The sequence below is a fragment of the Cucurbita pepo genome, chromosome LG19 (genome assembly GCF_002806865.2).
Source record: "Cucurbita pepo subsp. pepo cultivar mu-cu-16 chromosome LG19, ASM280686v2, whole genome shotgun sequence".
In the NCBI taxonomy this organism is placed as follows: Eukaryota; Viridiplantae; Streptophyta; class Magnoliopsida; order Cucurbitales; family Cucurbitaceae; genus Cucurbita; species Cucurbita pepo.
The window spans coordinates 7,299,101-7,313,459 of record NC_036656.1 but is presented as its reverse complement, the minus strand read 5'-3'; the positions used below and the strand labels follow the sequence as shown (position 1 = coordinate 7,313,459).

Below are 14,359 nucleotides of genomic sequence, written 5' to 3'. Positions count from 1 at the left end.
TTTTTTTTTTTTTTTTTTTTTTTCCTTTTGTCTAATTGAATAGAAAAAGAACCTGAATTTGGAAGGAGTCTGGACCTTTATTTAGTCTAAATGTATTCGAGTTAGCTGTAATCTTATCAGTTTTTTTTTCCTTTTTAAATATGATATTTTGATATTGTAGTCACCATTCCTTCCTTTTGTTTCAATTAACTTTGTACTACATTTATTGTTGTATTGTTTTATTCTATTTCTGTATACTTAAGCTAATAGTTTAGTCTTCAAGAACTTGCCATTCTAATTAGTGCTGAATTGAATGCCCCCTCCCCATGCCCCCACACTGCCTGTTCTTAAAAAATAATGGAAATGCCTTCATTTTATTTTAAAACTGGAATAAATTAAACGCAAATTGATATTGTAACTGCTCACGATTATAAATATTATCCTTTTTGGGCTTTTCCTTTTGATGTAGCTTTTCGTTTTAAGTTTTTTTCTTAAAGTTTAAAAATGCTTAGGTTAGGGGGAGAGGTTTTCACATTTTAGAAGGAATGTTTCACCACTAATGGATAGTTTTCACACCTTAGAAGAAATGTTTCACCACTAGTAGATATACTATTTGTAACAGTTTAAATTCTATTATTGAGATCTCAGTCCACATTATAGATATTATCGAGATTTCAATCTCACCACTAATAGATATTATTAAGATCTGAGTCCAAGTTCACTTCTATTATTGAGATCTCAGTTAAAGTTCACAGATATTATTGAGATATATTCACGAGATATTGTTGAGATATTTGATCTTCTAGATTTGTTTTTAAAATATTAAGATGTATAAATTTTTATTTCTAAAATATATAAATATCTAAATAAAATATGAGTTAATAGGATTATTAGTATTGGGTAGTAAGGATCTTTTCTTAAATATAAAACTCCTTTTTGTGGGGCTAGTGATATCTTTTTTCCGAGAAAGGCTTTGGCTTGGAGCAATTTAACCGCCCAAGTTCGATGAATGTATTTGCAACCTCCTAGCAATGGTCGCCCGTTCCAATGTCTAACGATCCAACCCGCATCAGCATTCAGCTTCCAAGAACCTACCTCCGACGCCTTCCACTGTCATCTGTCAGCTTCCGAATTGGCTACATAGATTCTTTCGTGTACCCACAATGAATCTCCAACACTCCATCAATCCCAGTAATTGATCGAAGTCCACAAGCCCCTGCCCACAGACAGCGCACTTACATTAGAAAGACAATAATGTCACCAAAGCTTGGCTATACGCAGTGGGCATAATAAGATATATCACCAGATACCGGCCATGCTTTGCCAAGTTGAAAACTTTGAAGTCCCTCATGAAGCCTAACCCACCAACTCCTTTGCTGACACACACACACACACACACACACGCCCACTTCCCAACCTTTTCCAGTGGATTTTCCTTTTGTCCAGAAAATGCACTTTCATACCTGACTTCCAACCTCGTCAGGCAATTAATTCCCCTTGCCTCTTCAAAGACACGATCCCACGCCCCATTCCCCCTGTCGCTTCCCACCCTTTCAAAAACCTCGCCATTAACGGTATCAAAGCTTCGATTGTTATGGACTTCGACTTCAATTTCTCTAAATACAGGATCTATGTCGGGACACACAGATATTATACTTCCCCACCCCTCCAAAAACGGGAATCAATTTACATTTTCATCTTTTTTCGTTCCAAATGGTATATTTCTTTCATTAAATAAACAGAATACATTTCACAAATTCAGCAAGTAGTGTGATTCATGCCCCTATTTTTATGTAAACGATTGAATTGAAGGAGGACTAGACAAAACAGAACTAATGGGCAAGAACCCAAAAACAAATAACAACAAAATACAACAACTATCATGGGACAAGGACTAGGTAACAATGTTCATAGCCTCCTATATATATATATATATATATATATGCAATGAAAAGATAAATTCTTGAGGTTGTAGTTTGAAAATGAAAAGCCAGTAAACAGAAAATTGTTGTGTTTACCTTAATGGAAAGAAGATGGGTAAGATAATATTGTGTGACATTGACATTAACATTGAGATTGGTAAAATATGTAGAATGATGAAGAAGAAGGGCCATCTAAGATAAGATTATTCAAAACCACAATTCACCCTCTTCTTCACAACCAATATTGCAATTCTTCTTCTCCACTTCTTCCCTTCCTCCTCGCACCCATCTTCCTTTCACTTCCTGCAATTACTACAAATTTCAAAAATCAATATTATAATATATAATATTCATTTAGTATAAGTTTGTGGGGGCATATGTGACAGCAAAAAGAAATGGTATTAATATTATAAACCTATATGATTTACTGAAATCTCAGTGTGCCGCATTATATATAATGCAATTAAGGGTTTATTATAATCCACAACTAAAAATATCTATATCTACCTTTTTACAAATAAAATTCAAAATAAAAACTTGGGGGTTTTTTTTTTTCTTTTTTTTCTTTGAAATTTGTAAAAGAAATCAGAATTTTCAAAAAAAAATTGAATTATTTGTTTTGGATTCCTGCATGAATGGGGAAAATAGTACTGAATGAAGAGCTAAAGATAGAATTTTTAGTTGATTTGAAATTTGAAAATTATTGAGCTAATTAATCAAACACACTATCTTAAACCTCATTAATTACTTCAAAATTTCATCCATTTGAAATTAGCAATCAAACTATCCTGAATTAATATCAACTATAGTCTAATGATACATATATAAAATTAAAAAAGCATTAGGTAGGTAATTAGATTACATGTGAACATGACATTGGATGGTAATGATGATGATGGATGCCCATGCATGGGGAGCACAAAATCGAATAGAATCAGAAAAGGGCCAAATCTATTGAAAAGTAAACATTTTAGTTTGAAATATTAAATAAACAGTGTGGTTTTGGTTGATTTGATGAGAGAGAGAGAGAGAGAGAGAGAGAGAGAGGGTGTGAATGAATGGCACACCAATCAAAGCTCTATTTCTGATGCATCAGAAAGGGTAAAAACATGAACATCTGTTTTCACATTTCTTTTTCCCCTTCTAAATAATGGTGTATGATGCAAATTAGGGTTTTCAGAAGCACCCTCAAATTAGGGTTTTTTTTTTTTTTTTTTTTTTTTTTTTTNTTTTTTTTTTTTTTTAATGCACTTGTCCGATCATGATTTCCCAATCAACCGATCTTCTTAAATATATATATATTTCTATCATGATTCAAAGCATGGGTTTTCGAATTATATTTCAAATGGATGATGACATGACATTAAAAGAACAAAAAAATGGATGAAGGAAGAATTATAATCACCATGGAAATGGATGAAGGAAGAATCAAGCCATCTGGGTCAAAGCAGCGTTGGTGTCATTATTATCGTTGCCCTTAATAATCTGATTCCTCTTCTTCTTCTTCTTCTTCTTGTACGGAATCCCTCTGGCCTTCGCTTGACAATCCTTCACCTCTCGTAGATACATCCGAATGGCTCCATTTCCAAAAGGGTTCACCTCTGGGGATCCCCCACTCTCCTCGTAGGCAGCACGGAGTCGGCCGATCAGGGCATCCAGGCTACCCCAAGCCTGTTTCAATGGGCAAGGGCAGGGAGCAGGCGGGTCGGGCTGCCCGAAAAACACACACCCATGTGAGTGAACCCGTGTTTTTCCAAACTGATCCAGGTATCGAAGAAATTCAAGAACATGGTTATAGTTACAGTGGGATAACGGCACTGGGGGTGTTTGGTTTTTTAGATATTGCCCAAAAGTGTTCCAATCTCGTCGCTTCTGCGACTCGTAACGGCTCAAAGGAACAGCACTGGCCTGAGTGGGCTGTGGCGGAGGCTGCAGCTGTTGTTGTTGATCGACGGTGGCCGACCGAGATGACGAGCCTTCACAACCTCCTGGTCTGTCCCCTAACATGATTATGGAGGAGGAATTTTGGGAAGCAAATTAAATGAAATGACAGCCAAAAAATAAATAGGAATTTGGGTTGATGCAGAGTTGAAGAAAGATTAAAATCACATCTGGGGGTCTTTTGAGAGGACATATCATGGGCCCATTCAACCTGCTTTTCTTCCCCTCCGCCATTAACATAAATTTACTCCAACTTTATAAAGTTCCCTCCTTTTTTTTTCTTTTTTTTTTTTTTTAATTTAATTTCCACCGCATAATTAATTAGGGAGTAGGTTCAATTAATTAATTAATTAATTACTTATTTCTTTTTGTAGAATGAAATTGTCTTGTTTTGGTAAAATTCAAAGCAACAGCAATAATAGGCTTTAATTCTTTTCATTTCAATTAATAAATGAACGAACTTTGATTTATTAATAATAATAATAAAAATAAAAAAAGGTTATATTCCTTATCAACTTTTATAAAGATTGATCTCATACAATCATTATGCACGAAGACAATAATATTTTATATATTAAATTTGAGCAGCCTCGAGTCAGTGGAGATGATCGCACTGGATCTCCTCCTATAACCATAGAATCAATAATTCACTAATTTAATCTTATTATATTTTCATTAGGGTTTTACATCGCTGGCTGTAATTAAGAGAGGTGATTTGATTAATTACTATTTGTATAATTTTTTGCGCAATTAATGCAATGCTTTCTTTGGCATTAAACTTGGGTAGAGCTTGTTTTAATGGGTTAGTTAGTGTGTCGGTTTTCATAATTAATTTGGATATTTCTTTTTTCGGACGCTAAGAACAGTCATTTAACCCCTAATAAGGTAGTTGACACTAATTCACGGACAAGTTTTAAATTCTATACTTGTATTTAATATCCCAATTTTGTAGTAATTGGTTCCAATCAATTCAGTTAAGTAAACACAAGTGTAATTAATATAGCACAAAACAGAGAAGTGGAGTAGGAAGAAGAAGAAGAGGAAGAAGAAAGTGGGTATTATTTGGATTTGTTTTTTGATCTTAAAAGTTGGGAAAAGGAGGAGAGGAGACATAAAAGAGGGATGGGAGCAAAATAGGGAGACATATCTGCGTGACAATGGGTCCAAACATTAGGTTATGTGTACGATGCAATTAAGTGGTTGTTTGGAAGTGCACCCTTTTTCTTTTTTGTTTACACCTGGATTCTAAGTACCTATTCTAATATCTCTCTCTTCACCTTCACACATCTTAGAATATAATCCAGAATTTAGCCATGAATAATGGAACTACAAATGGTGGAAAGGAATACAACTACCCTTTTTTTTTTTTTTTTTTTTAATTTTTNTTGCTCTAAAACAAAAGACCTTGCGAATCAGATGGTCCAACGTATTGGGTTCAGGCTAAGCTTAATCCAACTACGCCAAGCCCGACCATGTGGGCAAAGGCCTTAAGGGTTAGGCCCATCTTGAGCCAAGTGATCTTGATATAACCCCATGTTTCAGATTTGAATTGCACTATACAAATATGAGTCTCCTAATTTTTGTTATTATGATATAAACTTTAATTGATTCTGAATTGTGCATAGAAAACGAATTATAATAATAAAACACAAAATTAAAACTAGTAGGTCAAGATAATTAATATTTTACCCGAAATGTCACAAGATTCAATTAATGATAATTAAGTATGTAGCGTATGAATATATGCAAAGTATACATCAGAGGATCTACTGTGGGACAGCTTTCTCCTAACTTTGTCCTCTATTATCTAATATTCCACAATCACACGTGGCCTGTGGGACCTATGGCTGGCTAGCGTTGAATTAAGACAAAGTTTCATCATTATTATTATTATTATTATTATTTTCTTTTTCTTTTTTTCATTCGATTAATATATATATATATATAATGTGTTTAATTGAGTGTTGAAAAAAAGTATGAGGTGGATTGGCATGTCATTCTTTACACATTCCAATTAAACAACTTTGAAGTAAATATGTATCATGCCTATAATTCAATATTCCACCGAGTGTATGTGTGTAGATCTATATACTCTTTATTGATTAGAAGTGGCTTTAATAGATGCAATTCTCTTTTTGGTGTTATGTGTCTACAAGTGACTTGAGTAGCTAATAAGAAAGTAAGTAAGATGATTCTGTTGTAGGCTTTGGAAAAGTTCAAATAAGATCTATATGAACATTATGATATCATTGAAATTTTGTTGTACAGATTATGGAATAAATTAAATACCTTCTTTTTGTAGAACACAGTTAATTAGAAGATTAATGGAATGGACACAGTATCTTAGTTATATGATTGGTGGGGTGAGCAGTGAGCAGTGAGCAGTGAGCAGTGCTGGCGGGCGGGCGGGCAGGCAGGCAGGCAAGCAAGGCGGGTAGGTAGATAGAGTGGTTGGTGCCCCTTTTTGGCAATTTTCAGTCTCAGTCTCAGTCGCTTTCTCTGATGAATGCATAATTGAATTAGTACAACCAGCTGATCAAAATTCAGACCTGATTTTTACATCACTCACGCTTTCTTCTTTCTCTCTACAAAACCAATAAACTAATAAAAATATGTATTTCTGTCTCACTTGGGGCACCATCTGAGCGTGCCCAAGCGGAGTTGGGCCACCTTTCGGCTTTTGGCCCAGTGCCTATTTGAGCCATGGTTGAGTTGGTTGGTGCTGAGGTCCACTTGGTCTGTTTTGGGCCTGTTTAGACAGTTGCAGGAAGAGAGCAACCAAGGGAAGAAGAGTTGCCAACGCCTGATTCCTATTTAGAAAACCAAACTTACCATAATTATAATAATAATGGAGTTGCCAAGTAAAAGAAGATTTGCAAGGAATCATATGGATTGGAGCTTATTTGATCGAGAAGTCCAACCAGCACTGTGTTTGGTAAGGATTGTTGGGTAAAATTCAACCCTTTACGACTATTCGATAGAATCTAAAGTCATTTAGATATGTTTTTAGGTAAAGGTGTTTGAGACTTTGAGTTAGTGATTATGATCAGAAACTGAATCATTCGCGTTGTGATCATCGCTTCTAGACTAATATCAGAGGATTCGTATGCTCTATTTGGTAGAGAAGTTAAATTTGAATATGGGATGGTAGGGTTATGTGTTGCATAGCTTTCTCCAACTTTGAAGTAATTAAAGAGAAGCACTCAAAAATAAAGGATGCCTTTTTGTGTTGTTTTTATTGCATATAAAAACTTGCTTTGCTGGTTGACATAGATAAAGAAGAATCTTGTATATTAAAAGAAAAATATATCCCCCATATCAAAACCTGCTTTCTTTCCTTATCATATAATTTAATTTGCAATATGAAAGAAATAAAGATAGATAGATAGATACTTTGAACACTTTGTCCATACCACTAAATTTGACGTTTAATATCAACAACAAAACTTCATCACCACCCATTGGGTTTCAACCATAAAAAAAAAAAAAGCAGGCTTTTTGGAGGATGGATATATCAACAAAGCTCTCAACTTTAAGAATCAAACCAACTTTAAGAACAATCTCATCCCCCAAAGCTAAGAGAGAAAAAGAAAAAGAAAGAATTATGTGAAACTTAAACTAGAAGAAGGACACCGGATGCACCATTTATTCCTAAACTTCTTTTCCTTTTTCTTTCATAAAGAATGGAAGATTAATCAAGAGCCAAATTCCAATAACAAAAAGTTCGTTTTTTTTTTCTTTTTTTTTTTTTTTCCTCTTTATTGATAGAGAAGCGCGTGATGATGACATGAAGCAAATGATCTATACACCATACCAATTTCAGTAATTGGCGTCTGTTTAGTACCATTGATTCTCATGTTTTATCAACCACTTTTACTTCCATCACTTCCATCTATATATAAACCCCTTTCCCTATATCTCTTCTCTGCACAAATCTACCCATCAAAACAAATAAACTCCCTCTTTCTCTCTGTTTCATCATATATGGCTGAGGTTCACTGTAGCAACACTGGTGGAATTAAGCTCTTTGGCACCGTCATCAATTTACAGACCAGAAGCATCAAGGAGGAGCCGGAGAAGGGTGGTGGGGGTGGCGATCAACCAGAGATGAAGAGGCCGGAGAAAATAATTCCATGTCCTAGATGTAAGAGCATGGACACCAAATTCTGTTACTTCAACAATTACAATGTTAATCAGCCCAGACATTTCTGCAAGGGTTGTCAAAGGTACTGGACGGCAGGTGGGGCGCTACGGAACGTGCCCATCGGAGCCGGCCGCCGGAGAGCCAAGCCGCCGCTGCCGAATTGTCGAATCCTTTCCGGAGAGCTTCCCGAGGATTATGGGCAGCTTTACGATGCTGCTTCTGGGATTATTCATCAGCTTGAATTGGATGCGGTGGAGGGGTGGCATTTCACGGTGGCGGAACAGGATTTCGCCCAAGTTTTTCCTCTCAAACGCCAGAAGATTATCGGTCAACACGGTCAAACGTCTTGAATTAACCCCATCTTTTTGTGGATGATTTAATGTGGAAAATAGAGAGGTATACAGTTTTAAATTTAGTGGATATATGATTGTGTACATATGGTTAACGATGATGATCGATGATTCATATTGCCGGATGGGCGATGTGGCTTGAGATTATGAATGATAAATTAAACATATATAGGAGAAAGAAAGAGTAAATTGAGCATTGGATTAAAATAAATAGAGTTTATTAAAGAGGGTAGAGTGCATACATTAGATAAGGAGAAGCAGGGCAGGGCAGGGCAAGTCAGGGCGGGGTTAATAATATTGTTTAATGGAATAGGGAATACAGAATACAGAGAGTGGGGGGCTCAAACAAGAAGGCCAGCCTCATCGTATCCAAGCTGACGAACAACCTCCTTGCACCCGGGATCGGACTCCTTCCTCATGAAGCCCAGTGGGTTGGCTTGACGAACATGGCTTATGATACCATTGTTGGCAGTGATGCTGACTCTGGCCCGATGAGTAAATCCATCACTAGGAAGCTCACTGCATTCCTCCTCGCTACTCTTCACCAGTGACACTTCGCAAATCTCCTCCTCACGGTCTCCCTCCACTTCAATGCGGTATTTTCCGTTGTTGTCGGTCTCCGCCTCCCTACTCAGCGTCACGTTTCCTCCTTCCTCCTCCCGGCATTCCAACTTCACCTTTGCTCCTGGTAACCAATTCAATCATTTAAGAAACCCAAATACACAACGTAGGATACACAACTTACTTACCTTCCAAGAATGTGCTGATGCGGGTGATGATCTGGATGCGGCAGGTGTCACAGTAAACACGCCCGTCGACGAAGAAGCGATCTTTTTCGGAGAGGGAGACGTCGAGGAAGGAGAGGAAACAGAGGGCAGAAAGAAAGATGATAGCAGCAGAGGATTTTGCCATTTTTATTATGATTGTACCCCTGCCCTGCCCTGCCCCTGCTTCTTTTGTTCGAAGGATAAAATTGATGTGAAATTGAGAGGAAGAGTGATTTTAATGATCGGAAATGGAGGTCATTTTATAGGACGAGATTCATTGATTACCGGAGTTGGTTGAGATTTTGTGGATGAAACGACTTAATAAATTACTATTTTTTCTATAATTAGAAATACACCTCAACACTATTACAAAGCAGTCTAATCATATCATTCTAAATACCATAATTACATTTAAAATACGTTACATACTTAATCTTCTATCAACCTTAACCAAATCACATATTTGATACAATAAATAAATAAATAAATAATTTAAAACATATATCATATATATATATATATAATTTAAACGGAACAATTAGTATTTAAGCTTTGAATAAATAATTTTTAGAAAATAATATCAATATGTTAAAATATATATTTTGTATCTAAAACTATATATACAAGGGGAGGTAGTCTATAAAATTATTTATTTTATTTCAAAATATAAAGATTTTTTTAAACAAAAAATGATGATTTTATTATTTTTCTAGAATTAAAAAAAAGTCTTAATTAGATAAATGAATTAAAAATGTAAAACTATTAAAAAAAATACCAAAATTCTTTCTCTTAAGCGTCTTGCGATTTACGAGGCAAAATTACAGGGCCAGACGGAATCTACTTCTTCTTGTTTAGACTTCCCCCATCGACAAAGGAAATACAGCGAGAAGAAGAAGACTATGGCCGCTAACGATAAGGGATCTATATTGCAATTCGCACCATTCCAAAGCTTGGTGGACGAAGGATTCTGGCATAGACTCTCTTCCTTGAAGCTCAATGAACTAGGCATCGACGATTCCCCTATTCCAATCACTGGTACGCTTCTTCTTCTTCTTCTTCTTCTTCTTCTCATTCTTTCTTTCTTTATTTGTTGTGTGATTCCCGATTATTAGAGGCCACAAATTATGGTGTCAACGATTTCGTATTTCAGTTGATCTCATGACCTAAAGTCAGGTCTTGACTCCAAATCAAACTCTTTGACGAGGAAAGAATGTTGGTTAATCAATGTGATTAAGCGGAATCATATATTTGATGAACATACTGTTTGAATTTGAATACTTGTTTGTTTTGGATATCCTTTAAATTCTAACTTCTGATAATATGTAGTTTGATTTTGCTTATATGCAATGGTTCTCTCTGCAACCAGAAAATAAAATGAAAGATACATAATTTGGATCTTTATACTTCGTCAATGCATTAGCATTCTTTAGATGGCTTACTTTGGTTATTCACAGCGCGTATGTATTAAGACAATCAAGAACCATCTCCTTGTAGGTTTCTTTGCACCTTGTGCACATTCTCAAGTGTCAAATCATTTGACGCTTCTATCTGAGTCATTGCCTTCCGAAGTAAGCAGCGAATCATCAGCACCATTAACTACTAAAGGCAACAGGAATAGGTGCTCTGTTCCTGGAATTCTATACAATACAAATACTGTGGAAAGCTTCCATGCCCTTGACAAGCTAAGCTTACTAAAATCTGAAGCAAAGAAGGTATATTACGCTCAATGATTTTCATTTCTTGGATACAGTACACGGGCAGTGGCAATTTCTATTTTTTGTTTAGGATAAAGTTATTACATCACAAAATCTTGCAGATTGTTTGCGTTAAGTTTGTGTTACAAGCTCAATTCTCCATTGTCGTGACTAGATTTGGGAGGATATTCTCAGCGGAAAAGCTATAGAGGATAGTTCAGTACTTGCAAGATTCCTTTTGATCTCATTTGCAGACCTGAAGAAATGGAACTTTCACTATTGGTTTGCTTTCCCTGCTCTTGTTCTCAATCCTCCAGCAACTGTAGTTGAACTGAAACCTGCTTCACACTGGTTTAACTTGGAAGAAGTATGCTAGATTTTAACTATGTCTATATCCTGTTGTTAAGTGTTCAAAAAGCTATTGCAATTTTTATATTTATATTTTGTTTTAAATATATAGGCTGAATCAGTTTCCTCAAGTTTTGCTCAGTGGCGCAGCTCAAACCTAACTTCTGGTAGGCTTGCGTTCTTCGCTGTTTCAGAGTTTTATAGATTACAAGTAAAGTTTTGGTTTTTTACTGTATAATTTTCATCCTGCTGCAGACATACCTTTTTTCTTGGTGAATATTGATTCAAGTTCTCAAGCTAGCATTAAGCATCTGAGAGATTTTGAAGCCTGCCAAAACAATGGGGAAAAGGTCTGTTGGGGTTACTCTTCTAGTAAGGAAAGTAGGCTTTTACTAGACAGATAGTTCCATTAGATAGTTTGGTGATTAAAAGTGCCATGAGCTCTCATGACCATACACTTATTGATGAAACTTTCTTATAGCCTGTCTAGTCTCTTCTTGCAGCTTCTTTTTGGCTTTTATGACCCCTGTCATCTTCCAAATAATCCTGGTTGGCCTCTTCGCAACTTCCTAGCTCTAATTTACTCGAGATGGAATCTGAAGTCGGTGAACTTTTTATGCTACAGAGAGAACCGTGGTTTTGCAGATCTTACTTTATCTCTTGTTGGTAAAGCTTTGATTGATGATACCCAAGGTAGTAAAAGAAATTTGTAGCAGCGCCAGTTTTTTCTCTAACCCACAAAGTAGCTCAGCCAACTTTTTCTTCTTCTTTTTTCTGTAGGGTTTAGAGATCAACAATGCATGCCTAATGTGGTTGGATGGGAGTTGAACAGAGGGAAGAAATGCCATAAATCTATTAACCTTGCAAAATCCATGGACCCAACTCGGTATATTTCTATGTTCCAGGCATTTTGGTCGAGGAAGATGATGTGCAGTTATTGACTGATATGTACATTGTTGACAGGTTAGCTATATCAGCTGCAGATTTGAATTTGAGACTAATGAGGTGGCGTGCTTTGCCTTCTTTAAACATAAACATCTTGTCTTCTCTCAAGTGTCTCTTGCTTGGGGCAGGTACTCTTGGATGTCAGGTTGCTCGTATGCTTATGGTGAGTGCTTTGTAGAAAGTTGTACTTGTAGTTAGTTTCTATCTATTTGTTGACAGGTGACTCATTTGTAGGCATGGGGAATACGGAAAATTACACTAGTTGACAGTGGAAGGGTAGCTATGTCGAATCCATTGAGGCAATCACTTTACACAATGGAGGACTGCCTCAATGGTGGTGACTTTAAAGCCGAAGCAGCAGTTAAAAGTCTCAATCGAATTTTTCCTGCCATGGTAAAATTTGATGCATGACCCCAGCAGAGAGAAAATTACCTGATTTTATCATTTTATTCATTTGTGGTTTTTCTTTTCCTTTAAAAAAAAACTAGGAAGCCGAAGGTGTTGTGATTTCCATACCAATGCCTGGGCATCCTGTTTCAGACAATGAAGCAGCCAGCATGCTTGATGATTGTAGACGACTCGATGATTTAATTAATTCTCATGATGCAGTTTTCTTGTTGACTGATACTAGGGAAAGTCGGTGGCTTCCTACACTTCTATGTGCCAATACAAACAAGGTATATTTTTGTTGAAGAAATTGTGTATAGGCTTCTCATACTTCGCATTTCAATTTATAATGTATTTTACTGGTTTGCAGGTTACAATCACCGCAGCTTTGGGGTTTGATAGTTTCTTAGTTATGCGCCATGGAGCTGGTCCTTCTGGTTCCTGCCATGATTCCACATCTCAAACCAATATGGCCAATNTGTTCTTGCAGTCAACTGCCAATCGCACATTGGATCAACAATGCACTGTTACTCGCCCAGGGCTTGCTCCCATTGCGTCAGCCATTGCAGTTGAACTTCTGGTTGGAATTTTACATCATCCCGAAGGGTAAGCCTTCTCAGACAGTGGTGGTAAAGGCTTGAAATTTCTTTGTGTCTTGACTACTGAAAAGTTGCTTAGGTGTGAGAAGTCGAGTTAATGGGGGTTTATACTTGGTTTCAGAGGTGTTTGACAATGCCTTATTGGTCTTTACTCCAAATTGTACAGAATATATGCTGAATGTGAACTGTCGAACTCTGGAGCTTCTGAGCAACCTCTGGGTATCTTGCCCCATCAAATTCGAGGCTCCCTCTCACAGTTTTCTCAGATGACACTTGTTGGCCGTTCATCAAATACTTGTACAGCTTGCTCCAGCCTGGTAAGTTAATGCCACACACAAAAACGCACAAAGACACACACACACACACACACAAAAAAAAGTTGATTCAAACATTTCAATCATTCGTAGACCTTGACGTTTGGATTTTGGGACTAGCATAATCGACCTAATTAGAGATGTAGAAGAAAATGGATTCAGTTATTTTACCTGCTCGTACCAATCCAATATCCAATTATTTTGGACATTTGAATGGTTCAAACAGTTGGATTAGGTGGTAACTCTCCAAAGTGATACAACTGTCCTCGCGAAAATTCCTTCCAACACCATTTCCTCTTGAAGCACGCTCATACAAAGATTATTGAATTTAACTGAAGATGTAATGGCTGCAACTCTGGGAACAATGATATCAAATATGGAAAGAGTTTCAGTTTCTGAACCACTAAACCAGGAAGGTCATTCAGTAATAGTCTAGAGAGGATGTAGCCTGAATCTACTAGAAGTTTCTTCTCTCATTTTCTAAACCTGTTTATTTTAAGGAAGATTAAGCTTAACAGGTTCAATTGCTGAATGCTTCTTGGTTTGTTTTCCCCTTCTTTTAATATCAAGCATGATTCATGATGATATTCGTTCTGCAGGTTGTATCTGAATATCGTAATAGGGGCATGGATTTTATTCTTCAAGCGATCAACCATCCAACTTATTTGGAAGATTTGACCGGACTTACAGAGTTGATGAAATCAACTAGCTCTTTTCAACTGGACTGGGACAATTACACAGATGGTAGTGGTGATGATGATGATGGATGTATCGAAATTTGATGCAGACATTCAATGTATTGTATAACATCAATTCAATAACATTTTTTGTACATAAGGCACTGACTTAAAAATCAAATTCCAAATTTAGTATTTTTCTTGAATCCTTCTAGTTAGTCATGTATGTGTCTTGCAGATGGTTCTTTCTTGGTTCAATACATAACTGTGTTCAAATTTCATTGTCTATAGC

At 36.5% G+C, this 14,359-nt stretch overlaps 4 protein-coding genes across 5 annotated transcripts; 2 read left to right on the top strand and 2 right to left on the bottom strand.

The window, feature by feature from the left end:
• Window positions 1–1,951: 1,951 nt before the first annotated feature.
• LOC111782245 (protein LIGHT-DEPENDENT SHORT HYPOCOTYLS 10-like) lies at window positions 1,952–4,087 on the bottom strand. 2 transcript variants are annotated; one of them, XM_023663080.1, is made up of 2 exons: window positions 3,307–4,087; window positions 1,952–2,213 (listed from the first exon to the last, which is right to left on the bottom strand). In XM_023663080.1, exon 1 carries the CDS (start codon window positions 3,906–3,908, stop codon window positions 3,330–3,332), a length of 579 nt encoding a protein of 192 aa, XP_023518848.1. In that variant the 5' UTR covers window positions 3,909–4,087; the 3' UTR covers window positions 1,952–2,213; window positions 3,307–3,329. The 2 variants fall into 2 exon arrangements, with proteins under 2 accessions (XP_023518848.1, XP_023518847.1); XM_023663079.1 differs by having other exon boundaries at window positions 1,952–2,204; window positions 3,307–4,086.
• Window positions 4,088–7,724: 3,637 nt separating this feature from the next.
• Window positions 7,725–8,420, top strand: LOC111781142 (dof zinc finger protein DOF1.5-like). The gene has a single exon (XM_023661590.1). It carries the CDS (start codon window positions 7,827–7,829, stop codon window positions 8,334–8,336), a length of 510 nt encoding a protein of 169 aa, XP_023517358.1. The 5' UTR covers window positions 7,725–7,826; the 3' UTR covers window positions 8,337–8,420.
• A 98-nt stretch (window positions 8,421–8,518) lies between these two features.
• LOC111781143 (olee1-like protein) lies at window positions 8,519–9,281 on the bottom strand. The gene is made up of 2 exons (XM_023661591.1): window positions 9,086–9,281; window positions 8,519–9,021 (listed from the first exon to the last, which is right to left on the bottom strand). The coding sequence occupies exons 1-2, from the start codon at window positions 9,246–9,248 to the stop codon at window positions 8,678–8,680; spliced, it is 507 nt and encodes a 168-aa protein (XP_023517359.1). The 5' UTR covers window positions 9,249–9,281; the 3' UTR covers window positions 8,519–8,677.
• Window positions 9,282–9,886: 605 nt separating this feature from the next.
• On the top strand, window positions 9,887–14,348 carry LOC111781123 (ubiquitin-like modifier-activating enzyme atg7). Its single transcript, XM_023661567.1, has 13 exons — window positions 9,887–10,138; window positions 10,598–10,815; window positions 10,973–11,164; window positions 11,258–11,312; window positions 11,401–11,495; window positions 11,649–11,838; window positions 11,926–12,031; window positions 12,109–12,253; window positions 12,325–12,483; window positions 12,579–12,767; window positions 12,848–13,083; window positions 13,243–13,393; window positions 13,990–14,348. The coding sequence occupies exons 1-13, from the start codon at window positions 10,003–10,005 to the stop codon at window positions 14,170–14,172; spliced, it is 2,055 nt and encodes a 684-aa protein (XP_023517335.1). The 5' UTR covers window positions 9,887–10,002; the 3' UTR covers window positions 14,173–14,348.
• Window positions 14,349–14,359: the final 11 nt, after the last annotated feature.

What these genes read in the sequence shown, in the direction of transcription:
- LOC111782245 (XM_023663080.1), bottom strand. Translation starts at nt 3,908, where the DNA reads ATGTTAGGGGACAGACCAGGAGGTTGTGAAGGCTCGTCATCTCGGTCG.
- LOC111781142 (XM_023661590.1), top strand. Translation starts at nt 7,827, where the DNA reads ATGGCTGAGGTTCACTGTAGCAACACTGGTGGAATTAAGCTCTTTGGC.
- LOC111781143 (XM_023661591.1), bottom strand. Translation starts at nt 9,248, where the DNA reads ATGGCAAAATCCTCTGCTGCTATCATCTTTCTTTCTGCCCTCTGTTTC. An exon ending in CATCAGCACATTCTTGGAAG is followed by an intron (nt 9,022 to 9,085) that starts GTAAGTAAGTTG and finishes ATTGGTTACCAG; the next exon opens with GAGCAAAGGTGAAGTTGGAA.